The following is an 18,658-nucleotide window of genomic DNA, read 5'->3' on the forward strand; positions in this document are numbered from 1 at the left end:
TTTTGTGAGTGCTAACAACAGACCAAGTTAATTTAGAAGAACTTAAAACCCTCCGTGACGTCACCCAGAGGTTTTCTGAGGAGTCATCTTGAACCTCATTTTGCAAATAATGAGTAGAACGTCAGACGAGGGTGTTTGATGAAGGAGAGGTGGAGGTTGGTGGAGCCACATGTTTCAACCTTTGCTGGTGTTGAGAGATTATAGGAGGACGTCTCCTCTGAGAAGAGTCCACCTGGTCCACCGTCATCTGTTTAGCTCCGTTTTATTCTGCAGATAAAAACAGATGAGACTGTTGTTTTATTTGACACTAAACTCATGACATCTGGAAATAATTTTATAGTTAGACCTGAAATCACAACAAGAGGTTCCTGTTTTATTTTGAAACTCCGTGTCCTCGTGTTTCAGTTTTGTCTTGATTTCCCTTGTTCAGAGACGCTCACATGAAATGATAAGTTTACATATTTATGCTCATAAACAAGGAGAGTTCGTAACCTGGATGAACCAGTATGACGACTATTCCATCAACTGAACCTATTTATGATGAAATAACTGCACAAACATTTAATTTTTACGAAAAATTCAGTCCTGTTTATATATTATTATATTATCACTGCAGTTATTAGATTTTAAAATACTTGATTTCTTCTACTAGAACAATAATGTGATAACTTATTATATTATTGGTTCAAAAACTTAATTCCATTCTTGTTTGTTCCTGTTTGTGTTCCGTGTGAAACGGCCACATGGACGAGGTTATTGGTGGATTTTCCATTCTGGGTTCCTTCAGAGTTCAGAGCTGCAGTGGAGCAGCTGTGTGTCTGAACATCCTGGAAGGCCGTCAGCTGGAATACTCCTTTATTTGTGGACACGTGAACACCAGCACAACACTGGTCTACAACACACATCTGGATCCTCTGATCCTGCAGCCTGTCATCATCCTCCTCTCACAGCTTTACTGGGGAAAGCAGCCGCTGAGAAGCTGCAGCTTCACTGGAAACACTGGATCTTTGATAGACACTGGTTTTAGTAGAAAACTGCTGGAAGCAGCAGGACCGACTCCAACCTCCACTGACCTGAGAGTCTGCAGCTGGTAGTGTGGACTCTGCACCAGATGAGACAGCTGCTCCACATCTGGAGCCTGCAGCTTGTTGGATCTCAGGTCCAGAAGTTTCAGATGGGAGGGGTTGGACTTCAGAGCTGAGACCAGAGAATGACAGCTGATCCCTGACAAACTGCAGTTCATCAACCTGAACAAAGACACCAGAGTAGAAGAAACTTTAGGTTATTTACATAACCCCGGTTCTCTGAGTAATATGAGTGAGATGTCTCACTATGGGATGTCCCGCTGCATTAATCTCATTACAACAATCCTAATTGGCTGGTGAAACGTGTCCGTCCGGCGCAGGGAGCACCAGCTACCTTAGATATCCCGTGTGGACGACATCAGGACAGCAGAAGCGCACGTGCCGTGCACGGAGACGTCCAGCATAGAGAAACGGACAAAAGTGAGAGGCAGGACCAACTCGCCGCAGCACAGATGTCCTGGACAGAAACTCCCCTGAATCAGAACCAGGATGCCGCCAGGCTCCGAGTCCAGTGGCCACGCAAGCCCACAGTCGCCTGCAAACCCTGACTCGTATAAGCAGAAGCAGTCGCCTCCAGCAGCCGGTGGGAGAGCTGCTTTGTGACAGTCTCCCCGTATGAGGATCAGCCCAGGAGACAGCTGATGGCTCCTCATGAAGCCCCTCGTCCTGTCCATGTAAGACCGCACGGACGGGACATAACGCAAGCCACCCCAGCTCCCCTGGTGGGGCAGCAAAACCACAACTCCAGGGGAGAACATGAACCCCCACCTGAGGCATAAATGCCGGGTTGGGTTTCAAAATCCTCCTCAATCCCCCGGAAAAAGCTGAGTGCACGACGGCTGCACTGAAAGCATGTGGATGTCACTAACCCGCTTAGCCGATGCCAGCGCCAGCAACAACACGGCCTTCAGAGACACGTGTTCCACGTCTGCCCCCTCCAGGGGCTCAAAGGGCCTTAAGCCCCTCCAGAACCACAGCCAGATCCCATGGTGGTACCAGTGGTCTGGACACGGGGAGAAGCTCCTTCAGAACACAGCAAACCAGCGGGTGCTGCTCGCTGTTTCCTTCCCAAAGCCCACGTGACAGGCGGCGATAGCTGCAAGTAAAATCCACCGTGGAGAAGGCTTTCCGTTTGTCAAGCAGGTCCTGCAAGAAGGACAATATCACTCCTGCTGGACACTGAGAAGGATAGTAACCACCTTCCTGGACAGGACGGACCCCGTGGGTCAGAGAGGACGGGACTCGCCAGTGACGCTGTGAGCAGGGAGAGGACATTGAGCACTCTGGCCGAAAGCGCAGCCGCCTCGTACGGCGTTCCAGTCGGGGCCGACTGAAGACGGTCAGACTTGGACGGCAGGCCGGGGCTCCTGGAGGACACCGCTGACCCGGGGACCGGGTTCCTGGCAGTGAAGGGACGAGGCCCCGGGATCCGGGCTCCTGCTGCTGATAGGGCGTCTCTCCGTGAGCCGCCACCTCATCCAGCAGCTCTGGGAGACGGGGACAAGTTGCTTCGTGGAGCTCTGGGCCGAGGGCAGCTAGTTCCCTCCGTAGCGGGATGTGGGTGTCTCGGCTACGACAGCAGGCCAGGGGACAGGGGCCAGGGGCCAGGGGACAGCAGCTGGGCATCAGCGTTTGCAGGCGTCCAGCATGTCCCAGCTGGGGAGGGAGAAGCTGGTGTGCTGCTCACATCTCCATCCCCAGAGGCCACGGAGGCTGCGGGCGGTGCAGCCCAGGCCGGAGTGATGAAGAGCTCGTCCTCGTCTTCATCCTCTGACATGAGGAGGTCCCAGGTGTTTTCTTCATCGTCCCCATAGTCCAGTTCCAGGACGTCGTCCTCCTGCGGGGCGGGGGTGGAGCTGGGAGCCCCAGCCCACGCTAACCTCCGGTTCCTCCACCAGGTGGGAGAAAGGAGCTGCTGTGCTAACACTCGGTACTGGAGCAGCCGTGGTGAGGCGTCGTGACGGTGCCAACCGAGCCGGGGAGGGCCAGGAAAGCACAACATTCCAGCTGGTGGGACCGACGCAGCAGATAAACACATCCAAGGCTGGCTAGCACCCGGAGACAGAAGCTAGTGAGATCTGTCTGGGGACAGTTCAGCTAACAAGCCCAGGACCCAGATGAGCTCCGAGTGAGAAGAGGACACGGGATATCTAAGGTAGCTGGTCCTGCGGCGGACGGACACGTTTCACCAGCCAATCAGCATTAGTGTAATGAGGTTAATGCAGCGGGGCTTCCCATAGTGAGACATCGGGAGAAATATTATGAAAGAGAACCAGAGCAGTCTGATGGTCAGTGTGGATCAGCAGGAGATCAGCCTGATGTCTGCAGGTTAGAGTCAACACAACTTTCACATCAGATTCATCTGAACACACAATTAAAACATGTCTGACCTCAGAGTCTCCAGTCTGCAGTCTGGACTCTCCAGGAAACCACACAGATGTTTCACTCCTGAATCCTGCAGGTCCTGGTTCATGCTCAGGTCCAGATGTTTCAGATGTTTCAGATGGGAGGGGTTGGACTTCAGAACTGAGACCAGAGAAGAACAGCTGATCTCTGACATCTTGCAGTTCCTCAACCTGCATGAAGAATAAAAGATGTGAGCTGAACCACCAGGCTGCAGGTTCCAACAGTCCAACAGAACCAGTGAAAAAGAGCTTCATCAATATTCATGACATCGTGCTGCTGCTCCAATAAAGACGTAGGGACTTCAGCTCTGCAGCTCTGCAGCTCCACCAGTGGATCATCCATACAAACTCATGTTGTGTTGGAATATCTCAGTCGGTACAAACGTTAGAATCTCAGTGTTTGGATCAGATGAAACATGTTGGACAGATGAAGATGTTTGTAGACGACACTTCAGCTTGTTTCTAATGATGTCGGGAGCAGATGAGTCCAGAGACCAGGATGGTTCAGAGCAGCTCAGGTGTTTGCGGCTGCAGAACTCACAACTGTTACAACTTCAGTCAAAGAACAAACCTCAGAGTCTCCAGTCTGCAGTCTGGACTCTCCAGAAGAACACACAGCTGCTTCACATCTGAATCCTGCAGCCTGTTCTTACTCAGGTCCAGATGTTCCAGATGGGAGGGGTTGGACGTTAGAGCTGAGACCAGAGAAGAACAGCTGATCTTTGACATCCTGCAGTTCTCCAACCTGAATAAAGAATAAAAGATGTGAGCTGAACCACCAGGATGCAGGTTCCAACAGTCCAACAGAACCAGTGAAAAAGAGCTTCATCAATATTCATGACATCATGCTGCTGCTCCAATAAAGACGTAGTGACTTCAGCTCTGCAGCTCTGCAGCTCCACCAGTGGATCATCCATACAAACTCATGTTGTGATTGAATATCTCAGTCGGTACAAACGTTAGAATCTCAGTGTTTGGATCAGATGAAACATGTTGGACAGATGAAGATGAAGATGTTTGTAGACGATGCTGCACGATCTCTGCACAAACAAACATTCTGCTGCACAGGTTCAGTTCATGTTGGGATGGAATGAGGACGTCTTTGTTGAGGGAACATCGTTCACCACTCTATACCGTACACTTGTGCTCCACGGAGAGGAAAGCAGCCTGCAGACACTTCAGCTGGTTTCTAATGATGTCAGGAGCAGATGAGTCCAGAGACCAGGATGGTTCAGAGCAGCTCAGGTGTTTGTGGCTGCAGGACTCACAACTGTTACAACTTCAGTCAAAGAACAAACCTCAGAGTCTCCAGTCTGCAGTCTGGACTCTCCAGAAGAACACACAGCTGCTTCACATCTGAATCCTGCAGCTCCTTCTCACTCAGGTCCAGATGTTCCAGATCAGACGGGTTGGACTCCAGAGCTGAGACCAGATCATCACATCTGATCTCTGACAAACTGCAGCGCTCCCACCTGGAGAAAGAATAAAACACAGATAAACATCTAGATGAGTGTTTTCTCATCCGTTCAGGGTGGTGTGCAACACTGGAGCTTCACAGTCACAAGGTTCCTGGTCCAAATCCTGGCCCGGTTCTTTCTGCCTGGCGTTTCCACGATTTTCCCTCATGTTCACTCAGAAACTCCACAGTTCAGAAACACGTCTGTCAGGATTCTTGAAGCTTCCACATTAAACGCAGGACGGAGATACCGGGTCGTCTCTTTGATCACATGATCATTTTTAACGACAGCCAACAAAGTACTACATTTACTTTCAGGAATGTGGTAACAAAGTATTATAGAGTAGTGGTGAGTACTCTGATTACTATCGGGGGATCATGGAGACTGTATGGACTTGGGAATGCAGGACTGGACTTTTACTGGTTCTGTTGCTGCTATCAAATTCAACATTCATCAATGTTTTGGTATTTTTATCAGAATTATTATAATTATTTTATCATATTTCTGTTAATAATGGATGAAACACAAATGACAGACTTATGACAATCAAACAGAAGTGATTGTAGGAGGAGAAGAAGTTCTGGAGAACTCCATACAGGACCTGCATCATACCACTGATATTAAGAGTATTAAACACTATTCAACAATATTTCTGAAAGTAAACAAAGTACAGTACTTTGTTGTTCAAAATGACAAACTACATTTTACTCTCTCAGCTGATTATACGTCTTACTTTTAGCTCCGCGGAGTCACAGATTTGACTTATTTTACAGTGTTTGGAGCATCTTCATGAAGGAAAGCAGCAGTTTGGTCATGTTGATTGTAGGGGTGTGCAAACATTGATTTTGTCTTCATCTGTGGCTACATTTGTAAATAAATAGCCAATCAATTAACTCAGTTCCTCTAACAACACTCATTAAGTAAATAACAAGGTTTTTTGAACATTTGACATGTATTTTTCAAAGTAATTTATTTTATGACTATGTAAACATTTGCTCTTTGGCTTACTGTAGCAGTAGGTCATTAGCTGGGACCAATCAAGAGGAACACAGGAACTCATTAAAAGCAGGTGTGACGAAGGCTGTCACTCTCTCTGTGTCCTTCGTGTGAGTTGGCTGTGTTCCTGACTCTCTGCCCCCCGGTAAGGATCATTTAGTGTTTTTTAGCATTGTTTTATATTAGTTTTATTGTTAGGGTAACGTAGGGGTGCCTGTATATGCGCCCTGAGGTATTTGTATTTTAATGATTTTAATTGTGGGTCTCTGTTTGTAGGACTGAAACTGTTTTAAAATGTAGAGGTATGTAAAAGATTATTTTTAAACCTCACAACAGGTCCTACAAACATTTTAACAGTGCTTTCTGTGGCAGGGTGCAGGATTGGGGCGTGGTCTGCAGGGGAGAGAGGGAGTGCGGGGGAGTGGCGCACAGGTGACGCGGCTGGAACAGCTGACGGTACACAGGTGTGTCTAATCACTCTGTGTATTTCAGTAGTGTGCGGGCCCTGGAGACGGGAGAGGACGGGAGCAGAGGTGCAGCTCTGCTGGCAGTGCGGATGCACCGAGGTCCTCTACAAAGAGGCAAAACTTGGCTGGTAGAACCAGAAATAAAATATTTCTACCCAAATCCCGGTATCTGCTGTCTTGAGTGACCCCCGTAGCAACGAGCAGTGCTACACTTTCTTTTACTTTTAGGCATAGCACTGACTGCCGTTTATTTTAGTTTAGTATTTTATGTTTTAGTTGTATTGGTTTTAACATTCTGTCTTCTCCTGTTTTCTAGTGTTGCGGCTGGCGGTGTCCTCCATTCATCGTGTGGTCGAGGTGCTGGGAGTTCACTTATAGTGTGGTGTTTTCATTTGATGTGTGTTAGGTTTAGACTTATTTCTTTTTTTTTTTAAAGATTTTTTTGGGCTCTAGTGGCCCTTTATTGAGATGCAGACTGGAAAGGGGTAGAGAGAGAGAACGGGGAAGACACGCAGCAAAGGTGCGCAGGCTGGATTCGAACCCGCGACCGCTGCAGGAGGAGGACTGTAGCCTCAGTATATGGGCCGCTGCTTAACCCATTGCTTAACCCATTTACTTTACCCCCAGTGTTCTAGGTAGTGAGTGGTTGGCTCCCCAGCCGTGATATGTCTGTCTATCTTCTTTTCCTTCATTAACTGTGGTATTTTAGAGTTTTATTCATTGTCAAATAAATGGCAGATTGACCCGCGCTGACCGTCTTGGCCTCTTAATTGAAGCCCCTGTTATATCGGCTCATCCTCATCAAGGTTACATTACTTAACTTTGACCAGGGAAAGCTGCACTTGCATGAGAGCCTCCTCTATTGGCGGAAAACACTGAAAACGGTCAAGCCCTGGATTTAATGAGTTCATTAATTCAAGTAAACAAGATGTACTTCCATCAAATGTATTTAGTGTAAACATATCTGCCATATTTCAAGTGAACAATAAGATATGTGCATTCTTGAAAATGAAATGATTCAGCAGCTTATTCAGTCTGGAATCTGGATAGGATAACTTAAATTTTTTTTTTTTTTTAATTGATTCCAAATCGTCACATGACGCATCGCGTTGCATCGACACATCGATGAATTGCACCCACCTCTAGTTGATTGTGAGATGTGATATCTGACATAACGATGCTGAACATCTTCTGCTCCAGGATCTGGTGTGGACTGTCTGAGGGAGCAGCAGCAGGAAGAGCTGCTGGTCCTTTCACTGGATCATAACTGTATCTACTTATTACAGATAACATCTATTTTCATGGAATAAAGGTTGGGATGATCAGAGTGGTGTTGATTGACAGACTAATGTTACTTCTTTCCTCCTGCTGCTCTCTGCAGCCTCTGCTGCTCCTCCCTCCACAGACGCCACACGTGTTAAAGGCTGATGGGAAAACCTGCGTGGTGCTGGTTCTGGCGTGGAGACGAGTTTGTCAACGAGCGTTTGTCTCCGTTCCTCCAGAACCAGGACAACTGCAGGAAGCTTCTGAACGTCACTCATGAGTTCTGGACCGGGGAGCTGCTGACTGAGAGAGCTGTTGGACGCTTCCATTGTTAACACTTTTACTTTACAATATGTTCACATGTGGGACGGTGCACGTGTAGTGAATGTGCAACAGCACGGAGCCAGGGGGAGAATGTCTGCTGTAAAGAGATACGGCGGTACCGACAAACCCCGACCTCACAGCGACTACAGCGGGTCCATGAAGAACCTTCTGGAGGGAGATGAAGAGTTTCCTGCCAGCTGATCACCCTCATCATCCTCACCTCTTCCTCTTCTATTTAAAGCGTCTGCAGCTCTCACTCTCTGCCAGATTGGGTTTGTGGTCCCCCTGCAGATACCGGTCTCCAGCGGTTCTCCTGGGACTGCTATGCTGGACCGGATCTGTGTCCTTGGACCTGTTTCAGGTCCAGCCCTGATCGCTAAGTCTGTCTGAGCTTATCTGCCTGTCTTGGGTTCTGACCCTGGCCCGCTGTTCCTGGATCTGTCTTCTGCCTCACACTAACCGAACTTGTGTGTGTGTGTGTCTCTGTGTCTGTCGACAAGTTTCCGCTAAAAACACGTGTCCTCATTCTTGTCGGCTGACCCCAGTAGCACGAGTACAGTAGCGCCCAACGTGGGGCAGAGTCAGGATGACAGAGGAACGTGGGAACTCAACTGAGCAGACGATAGCGTCACTGGCGCAGGTGGTGACGGGCATAGCAGCCCTGCTCCGGGGCCAAGCAGAGCGGCAGACCGCAGCGCTGGCGGCGCAGCAGCAGGCAGGCCGGGGTGGTCGCCCGCCTGGTCCTTTGCGGGGGTAACGCTGCAGAAAATGACGGAGGCGGACGACCCCCTCGCATTCCTGGACACCTTTGAGGGTCGGAGGCATGTGGCTGAATGGGCGGTGCGCCTCCTGCCGCTCCTGTCAAGGGAGGCACAGCTGGCGGCTCTCGCCCTTCCAGCGGCAGCATGCGCCACCTACGCCCAGGTGCGGTGAGCGGTGCTGGACCATCTGGGGCGGTCCTCGGAGGACTACCGCCGCCGTTTCCGGGCGCTCAAGCTGGGGTCGGAGGACCGACCCTTCACCTTCGCCCACCAGCTCCACGACGCGGCGGTGCGGTGGCTGAAGCCCGGCGACACGGAGGGGGAGAAGAGAACGAGGTAGCTAGTCGTCATGGAGCAGTTCGTGGAGGGGCTCCCCACCCGGTCCGCTGCCATCGCCAGGGGACCCTGGAGGAGGCCATCACCCTTGCGGAGGACCACCTGGGGTCCATCCGGCGGCCCCAGCGACGGCGGGACCCGCAGCGTGACCCACCCCTGCGCCATGCCAGAGGTTCACCATGGCGGGGTGCACTCCGAATAACACCTCTCCTCTTTCTGTACCCCTCCCTCCCCAGGGCCAGCACACTGTTCCGCCCGCGCCGACTGACCTTAACGGGGCCCCTCAAACGCCTGGGCAGGGTTGCTGGCGGTGCGGCCAGCCCGGGCACGTCAGGCGAGAGTGCCCGCTGATGGAGGTGGGCCAGGTGATCCGGGTGGCCGGCCTGCCGGCATCCTCCCCAGACTCAGGGGGGACCTATAACCTATATACCGGTAAGGATCCGTGGGGGTATACACTCCGCCTTGGTGGATTCCGGTTGTATGCAGTCGGTAATTCACCAAAGCCTGGAGCGCCCCGAGGCATTGATGAATGTGTCGTCCTGGGTGGAGGTTGTGTGTGTTCACGGTGATGTGCACGAGTACCCCGTGGTGCCAGTGGAAATTAGACACAAGTGGAAAAAGCGGAGAGTAAACGCCGAGGTTAGCCCCCGCCTTTTACATCCTCTGATCTTGGGACATGATTGGCCGGTTTTGGAAATTGTTTGAGTCAGTGTGTTGGGATGCAATCACGGCAGCCAGGGACAAACGATATGTGCGCTGTGCTCAGTGGTGACGCGAGGTTGTCCGACGCTGCAGAGGGAGAGGGAGAGGGACCTGCGGAGGCTCCGGTGGAGGCTCGGCGGGTCCCGCTGCACTCTATGGAAGATTTTCCACTTGAGCAGTCTCGTGACGATTCTCTACACTCGATACGCTGTATCGAGTGAGCCATGACACTAAATCTGGCAGGATTATTACCCAGTTGTTGGTACCAAAGAACCGTCAGGAAATGGTTTTCCAGGCGGCTCATTACAACCCAATGGCTGGTCACATGGGGTGCGACAAAACACTGGCTCGCATAATGGACCGATTTTATTGAACGGGCATTTTGGGGGAGGTGCGCTGCTGGTGCGCATCCTGTCCCGAATGCCAGCTAGTTAATCCTCCGGCTGTGCCAAAAGCACCTTTGCAGCCGTTGCCAGTAATGGAGGTTCCATTTGAGCGGGTAGCCATGGACCTCATCGGTCCATTTCAGCGGAGCGCGCAGGGATATCATTTTGTACTAGTCCTGATGGATTATGCAACACGTTATCCAGAGGCAGTGCCGCTGCGCACCATCTCGGCAACGAGTGTGGCGCGGGCGCTGCTTCAGGTCATCTCCCGCGTCGGTATCCCGAAAGAGATTCAGACGGACCAGGGCACTCAGTTTATGTCACGAACACTGAAGGAACTTTACAGGTTGCTGTGCATTACGTTGGTTAGGACCCCGTTTATCATCCCCAGACGGATGGTTTATGTGAGCGTTTTAACCGGACGCTTAAGGCCATGATCCGTAACGATCACGAGAACGCACATAACTGGGATAGATGGCTTGATCCTCTGCTGTTCGCAGTGCGTGAGGTTCCACAGGCCTCGACAGGGTTTTCCCCCTTTGAGCTGCTGTTTGGCAGAACACCGCATGGGTTTTTGGACCTGGTTAAGGAAAACTGGGAGGATGGTCCAAGCCCCAGTAAAAATGAGGTTCAGCACGTCTTGGAGCTGAAAGCAAAACTCCATACACTGGGGAGGTTGTCATGGGAGAATTTGCTGTGGTAACAACGGCTGTACAACAGAGGAGCCAGGCTGAGAAATTTCACTCCGGGAGATAAAGTGCTAGCTCCAAATTACTCGCCAAGTGGCAACGGCCCTTCGTGGTCACATGGCGAGTGGGGGATGTTGACTATGAGGTGGTGCTTCCTGACAGGGGTGGGGCTACGCAGATATATCACGTCAATCTCCTTAAAGGATGGAGGGAGGCGGTGCCGGTTGCTCTGGTGACGCAGGTAAGAGAGAGAGAGATGAGTTGGGGCCTGAGGTACCAAAACCAGCTCTCCGGGTCCCAGAGGGCAGACCTGGCCACATTGCAACAGCGTTTTGCTGATGTGTTTTCTCCCACCAGGACACACGAACCTCATAGAGCACAAGATTGTGACACGCCCAGGGGTGACTGTGCGCTCACGTCCCTATCGACTGCCTGAACACAAACGTAAAGTGGTGAAGGAAGAATTGGACGGCATGCTGGCAATGGGGGTAATAGAAGAGTCCCACAGTGGCTGGTCCAGTCACATCGTTCTTGTGCGCAAGAAGGATGGGTCTATAGGTGCATGAGGTGTCACGTTTTGATGATTATGATCCTCTCTCATATGTCCTATGGCCTGACTACTTGGTCTCAGACCAACCAGTCAGTCCTCAAATCCATTGAGTGTCTCTACAATCGGGCCTTGAAGATATTAGATCAAAAGCAAATTAGGTATCATCATTGCCATATTTTAAGTAAATACAATATTGCAAGCTTTGCTCATTTTATACAATTTCATTATATTAAGGCTGTGTTCAAATGTCTAAATGGTCTTGCTCCTCTGCCCCTGTGTAAATACATTCAAAAATGTAACAGCAGGTCTACTAGAGCGGCCTCTAGTGGCAACTGTGAGGTTGCTTTTTGTAGAACTTCATTTGCACAATCAGCTTTTTCTGTAAAAGGAACTAAGTTCTGGAACTCACTACCCGATCACTTGGAATATGTTTCTGATTTCATTGCATTCAAGAAACTTACCAAATCTTGGCTAGTTCAGCAGCAAACCTGTACTCATTGAGTGTGTGTGTGTGTGTGTGTGTGTGTGCGTGCGTGCGTGCATGGGGGTAGGTGTGTGTGTGTATGGGGGTGGGTGGATGTGTTTGTGAGTGTAGGTAGCTGTGTGTGGGTGTGTAGATGAGGATCCTCTTACAAAGGATTGGTAGCATATATACTGTCGGTAGGATAGTTAGGCTATATGCTGGAATAATTATAACAGTAGAGATGTGTGTGCAGATAGGCCTAGATAAGCAAAGCTAGCTCTTATTATGTGTGTAATTTTGCGTGTTTTTAATGTTTGTATTGTGTATGTTTTTAATGTTTGTAAGGGCATGTCAAGTATGTGTACTTTTCTAACTCCTTTCTTTTAATTGTGATGTGAGCCCTGTTAGGGACGAGTGTTGCAAATTAGCATTCGCTATAAACGCTATGGTACAGGCATCAGATAGCCATTTATGTCTGTCTATGTTTTCTTTATCTGTCCCTTCCAAATAAACAAATGAATGAATGAATGCATATCCGATGCCTCGGGTCGACAAGCTTCTGGATCGGCTGGGCACGGCTCGCTTTTTTATGACACTGGATTTGACCAAGGGCTACTGGCAGATTCCCATGTCTTCAGAGTCTAAGGAGATTACGGCTTTCTCCACTCCGTACGGTTTGTACCAACTCCGCACACTTCCGTTCGGCTTGTTCGGGGACGCCTGCCACGTTTCAGCGTCTCATGGATAGAGTGCTGCGCCGGCATGCTGCGTATGCGGCCGCCTACTTGGATGGCGTCATGGCTTGACTAGCCCGGACGGTCCCCGGCCTGAGTCGGGTGATGGGGGTATGTGGCAGGGTGCAAGATTGGGCCCTGGTGTCATGGTCCACACCTGACCATGTCTGTGTCTGCACCTCTACTCTTACCCTTATCTGTCTGTGTCTCTGCACCTTGATACTTACCTTTGTCTCTGTGTTTCCCCTCAGGTCCACTAGATGTCCTCCCTCCCCCACACATGGTGTTCTTCCTGCATTGGGGGTTAATTGGGTTCACCAGGTGTTCATCGTGTCTGGGATTTGTGCACTGGGTATTTAAGCAGTTCTGTTCTTGCCGATCATTCTTGAGTTGTCTGTGTACCTGAGCACATGTTTTGCTGGGAGTATCAAATAAATATCCTTTTGTTGGATTTTTCTGCAATCCTCTTGCCTTGGACCTGTTTTTTGCTCTGCATCCTTGGATCCTTTTTGTCAACCCTTACAGAACAACTCAAGCACTAAAACATGGATCCAGCAGAGTTGGACAGACTGAATGCTGTGGCAGCGGAAGTTCCCCTGCTCCGCACTGCGCTGACTAACCAGGGAGCCCTGGTAAGCCAGAACTCCCAGGACCTCCAGGCCATCGGTTCTGCAGTGCAGCAGCTAAGTCAACAGATGGGGGCATTCACCACGGCTGTCGAGCGGCGCCATAACCAGCCCATTTCCCCTCCCACCACCACTACTGACCACTGGGGGGATCCTGGGGCTTCTTCCATTCCGGCCGCCCCAGGACTGAGGGAGGTTCGCCTGCCACCCCCGGAGCGTTATGACGGTAATCCGGGGAAGTGCCAGGGCTTCCTCACCCAATGCACCTTGGCTTTTGAACTGCAGAGGGCGTGTTTTCCCACTGACCGCGCCAAGGTGGTCTTCATCATCAGCCTCCTGACGGGACGTGCTCTCTCCTGGGCGTCAATGGCCTGGGAACAGGACAGCGATTTTTGTTTTGATATCAGGATGTTCATGGCAGAGATGAAGAAAATTTTTGATAACCCAGTCACTGGTCGTGGGGCAGCCAAGAGACTGACTACCATCCGCCAGGGGGCACGCAGTGTGGCTGACTATGCCATTGACTTCCGCACCCTTGCTACTGAAGCTGGCTGGAGTGCGGAGCCCCTGATAGCCCTGTTTCTGGAGGGCCTCACAGACGGTCTCAAGGATGAACTGGCTGCTAGAGACATTCCTCAGGATTTTGACGAATTTATCGACCTAGCCATCCGCATTGACAACCGGCTGCGGACCGCGGTCATGACCGGGCTAAGGCTCGTTCCACTGGGAACTTCTGGATGCCGAGGGTTCATGAGTTTGGACAGAGACCTTCTGTTCCGCCTACCCCTTCCACCCAGGCAATGGCTGTTGACTCACCTGTTACCTCTGTTGAGCCCATGCAGCTGGGCCGTGCCAAGCTCTCTAAGGAGGAGAGAGAACGCCGCACCAGAATGAACTGCTGCTTCTACTGTGGCCAGCCTGGTCACATGGCATCTTCCTGTCCAGCAAAAGAGCTGGCTCATCAGTAGGGGGGAAAATACTGCTGAGCCAATCCCGGATCGTTCCCCATCGCCTTCGCTCCCACCTTCCCGTCACCCTAACCTGGCAGTCTCAGCCCCAGTCATTACATGCTTTCGTGGATTCGGGAGCTGACGAGTGCTTCATTGACTCTGCCCTGGTGCGTCAGCTGAGCATAGACACTGTTCCCACCGAGCCTCCTCTGGATGTCTGTGCCCTGGACGGAAGGCCGTTAGGCACCATTACCCACCGGACTGTTCCCCTGAACATCTGCGTTTCTGGGAATCACCATGAGAAACTCCAGTTCTGCCTCATGGATTCGCCAGTCACAGCGCTTGTGCTAGGCCTGCCCTGGCTACAGAAGCACAATCCGGTCATCAACTGGTCCTCCGGGTCGGTGACCCGCTGGAGCTCCTCGTGCCATCAGAACTGTCTGAGATCGGCTGTAGTCCCCCCTCCTCCCCGGCCTGACCCCAATGCCCCTGACGAGTTCCCTGATCTGTCTTCTGTTCCCTCCGTTTACTTGGCGGTGAAGGAAGTGTTCAGCAAACATCGCGCTTCCACTCTTCCTCCTCATCGTGCATATGATTGCGCCATCAACCTGCTTCCTGGAACCTTCCCTCCTCGTGGCCGTCTCTTCTCTCTGACTGCTCCCGAGCGCCTGGCCATGGAGAAGTACATCGCAGAGTCCCTGACTGCAGGTCTTATACGTCCATCCACGTCTCCAGCAGGAGCTGGCTTTTTCTTTGTGGCCAAGAAAGACAAATCCCTCCGTCCATGCATCGACTACCGGGGTCTTAACGACATCACCATTAAAAACCGGTACCCCCTTCCTCTCATCTCCACAGCGTTTGAGTCTCTCCAGGGTGCTTCCATCTTTACCAAACTCGATCTCCGCAACGCCTACCACCTGGTTCGTATAAGGAGGGGGGATGAATGGAAGACTGCCTTTAACACCCCCAGTGGTCATTGTGAGTACCTGGTGATGCCGTTTGGGCTCACCAATGCACCAGCGGTATTCCAGGCACTTGTGAATGACGTTCTGAGAGACATGCTGAACCGTTTTGTGTTTGTCTACCTTGATGACATCTTGATTTTTTCCAAAACTCAGCAGGAGCATGAGCAGCATGTCACCCAGGTTCTTCAGAGGCTGCTGGAGAACGATCTTTTTGTGAAGGCAGAAAAATGTGTTTCATGTGTCCACAGTTTTGTTTTCGGCGTATGTGATATCGGAGGGGAGGGCGCAGATGGACCCAGCCAAAGTGAAGGCAGTCTTGGAATGGGCTATTCCCTCCACTCGCAAGCAGCTACAGAGCTTTTTGGGATTTGCTAACTACTATCGCCGGTTCATCCGCAGTTACAGCACCCTGGCTGCTCCCCTGAATGCTTTAACATCTTGTTCACAGCCTTTTGTCTGGTCCTCTGCTGCTGATAGGGCATTTAAGTTGCTTAAGGCTCGGTTCACCTCTGCTCCTATTTTGATTCACCCTGACCCCTCTCTCTCGTTCATAGTAGAGGTTGATGCATCGGACGTGGGGGTGGGGGCCATCCTGTCCCAACGCTCTTCCCTGGATGGGAGGACGCATCCTTGTGCCTTTTTCTCTCGCCGCCTTCTCCCCGCCGAGAGGAATTATGATGTGGGTAACCGGGAGCTGCTGGCGGTTAAGCTGGCATTGGAGGAGTGGCGCCATTGGCTGGAAGGGGCCGAACATCCCTTTTTGGTCTGGACCGACCACAAAAATCTGGCCTACATCAGGACAGCCAAACGTCTCAACTCGCGTCAAGCCAGGTGGGCCTTGTTTTTCACCCGTTTCAACTTTACCTTGCCATACCGTCCTGGTTCCAAAAATGTCAAGCCTGATGCTCTGTCTCGCCAGTTTTGTGCAGACGAAGTCACTTGTGTTCCGGAGAGCATCCTACCACCCTCCCGTGTGGTGGCCGCCGTTTCCTGGGCTGTGGAGAATGTGGTCCGGGAGGCTCAGCGTGCCCATCCTGACCCTGGGACCGGTCCGCCGGGGCGTTTGTTTGTTCCCAACCCTGCTCGCTCTGCTGTCCTCCAGTGGGGTCATTCGTCTCACCTTGCCTGCCACCCTGGTGTTGGGCGGACCCTGTCTCTCCTACGCCAACGCTTCTGGTGGCCGTCTATGGTGAGGGACACCCGGTCCTTCGTCGCTGCCTGTCCGGTCTGTGTGCAGAACAAGACCTCTCGCCGAGCTCCCTCGGGACTTCTCCAGCCCCTACCTGTTCCACATCGTCCCTGGTCACATATTTCTTTGGACTTTGTTACTGGTCTGCCCCTCTCTAGTGGCCATACGGTCATCCTTACAGTGGTTGATCGCTTTTCCAAGATGGCCCACTTCATCCCCCTGCCCAAGTTGCCTTCAGCCAAGGAGACGGCTCAACTTATGGTTCAACATGTGTTCCGCCTGCATGGTCTCCCCCTCGATGTGGTCTCTGATCGAGGGCCACAGTTCGCGTCCCAGTTTTGGAGGGCCTTCTGCTCTCTCCTCGGGGCTACCACGAGCCTCTCTTCAGGTTTTCATCCTCAGTCTAACGGCCAGTCTGAGCGGGTCAATCAAGACCTGGAGACTACGCTACGCTGCCTGGTATCCTCCAACCCCACCACCTGGAGTCAGCAGTTGGCGTGGGTGGAATACTCTCACAACACTCTTCCCTGCTCTGCTACTGGGCTGTCACCCTTCCAGTGTGCTCTTGGGTTTCAACCTCCCCTCTTCCCTGACCAGGAGGCTGAGGTCAGTGTTCCGTCAGCTCAGGCGTTTGTACGTCGCTGTCGTCAGACCTGGAAGAAGGCCCGTTCCTCCTTGCTCCGCACCACCTCCCGGTATCAACGCCAGGCTGACCGACACCGGGTTCCTGCACCTCGTTACCGCCCGGGTCAAAAGGTCTGGCTCTCTACCCGGGACCTTCCCCTCCGGGTCCAGTCCCGGAAGCTGGCGGCCAAGTTCATTGGGCCTTTCCCCATTGCAGCCATTATCAACCGTTCGGCAGTCCGTCTCCGGCTCCCCCGGTCGCTGCGTGTCCATCCGACATTTCATGTGTCCCGGGTGAAGCCTGTTTCTTCGTGTCCGCTGGTCCCGGCTCCCCGTCCTCCGCCTCCCCCCGTGTCATTGATGGGTCTGAGGTCTTCACTGTCCGGCGGCTGCTGGATGTCCGTCGTCGAGGCCGGGGTCTGGAGTACTTGGTCGACTGGGAGGGCTATGGGCCTGAAGAGCGGTCCTGGCGTCCAGCTCGGGACATCATGGATCCTGGTCTGATCACCGCCTTCCGCCGGGACCGCCGTGATCGGTCTGGTGGGACGTCGGGTGCCGTCCCTTAGGAGGGGGGTCCTGTCATGGTCCACACCTGACCATGTCTGTGTCTGCACCTCTACTCTTACCCTTATCTGTCTGTGTCTCTGCACCTTGTTACTTACCTTTGTCTCTGTGTTTCCCCTCAGGTCCACTAGATGTCCTCCCTCCCCCACACATGGTGTTCTTCCTGCATTGGGGGTTAATTGGGTTCACCAGGTGTTCATCGTTGTCTGTGATTTGTGCACTGGGTATTTAAGCAGTTCTGTTCTTGCCGATCATTCTTGAGTTGTCTGTGTACCTGAGCACATGTTTTGCTGGGAGTATCAAATAAATATCCTTTTGTTGGATTTTTCTGCAATCCTCTTGCCTTGGACCTGTTTTTTGCTCTGCATCCTTGGATCCTTTTTGTCAACCCTTACACGTGGTCTGCAGGGGAGAGAGGGAGTGCTGGGGAGTAGCGCACAGGTGACGCGGCTGGAACAGCTGATGGTGCACAGGTGTGTCTAATCATTCTCAGTAGTGTGCGGGCCCTGGAGACAGGGAGGGATGACACAGAGCTGCGGGAGAGTCTGTCACGACGACAACTTTGTATGTATGTGTGTGTCTGGTGACCGACAGGTACCAGATTTTATCGATCCACCCAGTCCTATATTTTTCAGCCCAAAGACAAATGAAGCCCAAGTGGGTGGAAACCCGCTCAATCTGGCAACACTGACTGAGGCTTTGTCGAGCAAGTGCGCATCTAACAACTGGAAAACAGGAGGAGGAGATTCTCCTCAAAACGATTAAATTTCTTTTCAAAGCGTAAAAAATCTTTTTAATGATTACTGGATAAATTCCTTATAAAATTAAGATAAAAAATTAAGACCCTTGGGTTGAGATTTAAGACAAATGAAGACATTTAAAGGCCTTATTTTAGGAAAATGGAATTTAAGACTTTTTAAAGGGGACCTATTATGAAAAACACGTTTTTTCTTGTTTTAACATATATAAAGTGGTCTCCCCTCACCCTGCCAACACAGAAAAGATGATATCCCATGAAAATCTGCAAGGTCTGCTCCCCCCCGCCTTGCAGAGTCTCCCAGTGTCATGTGGTTTCTACGGGCCATTTAGATTTGTGCATTTTCTTTACGTAAGCAAAATGCA

At 51.4% G+C, this 18,658-nt stretch overlaps 1 protein-coding gene across 1 annotated transcript in view; it reads right to left on the bottom strand.

Moving 5' to 3' along the window:
* The window catches only part of LOC133422947 (NACHT, LRR and PYD domains-containing protein 12-like), a 256,789-nt gene that overhangs the window by 53,970 nt on the left and 184,161 nt on the right, over nt 1–18,658 (bottom strand). Inside the window, exons 13-14 of the mRNA XM_061713009.1 lie at nt 4,789–4,962; nt 4,062–4,235 (exon numbers count right to left, since the gene is read on the bottom strand). Of these exons, the coding sequence (XP_061568993.1) occupies nt 4,062–4,235; nt 4,789–4,962 (348 nt within the window). The remainder of the gene's footprint in view (nt 1–4,061; nt 4,236–4,788; nt 4,963–18,658) is intronic.

The sequence above is a fragment of the Cololabis saira genome, chromosome 22 (genome assembly GCF_033807715.1).
Source record: "Cololabis saira isolate AMF1-May2022 chromosome 22, fColSai1.1, whole genome shotgun sequence".
NCBI lineage: Eukaryota > Metazoa > Chordata > Actinopteri > Beloniformes > Belonidae > Cololabis > Cololabis saira.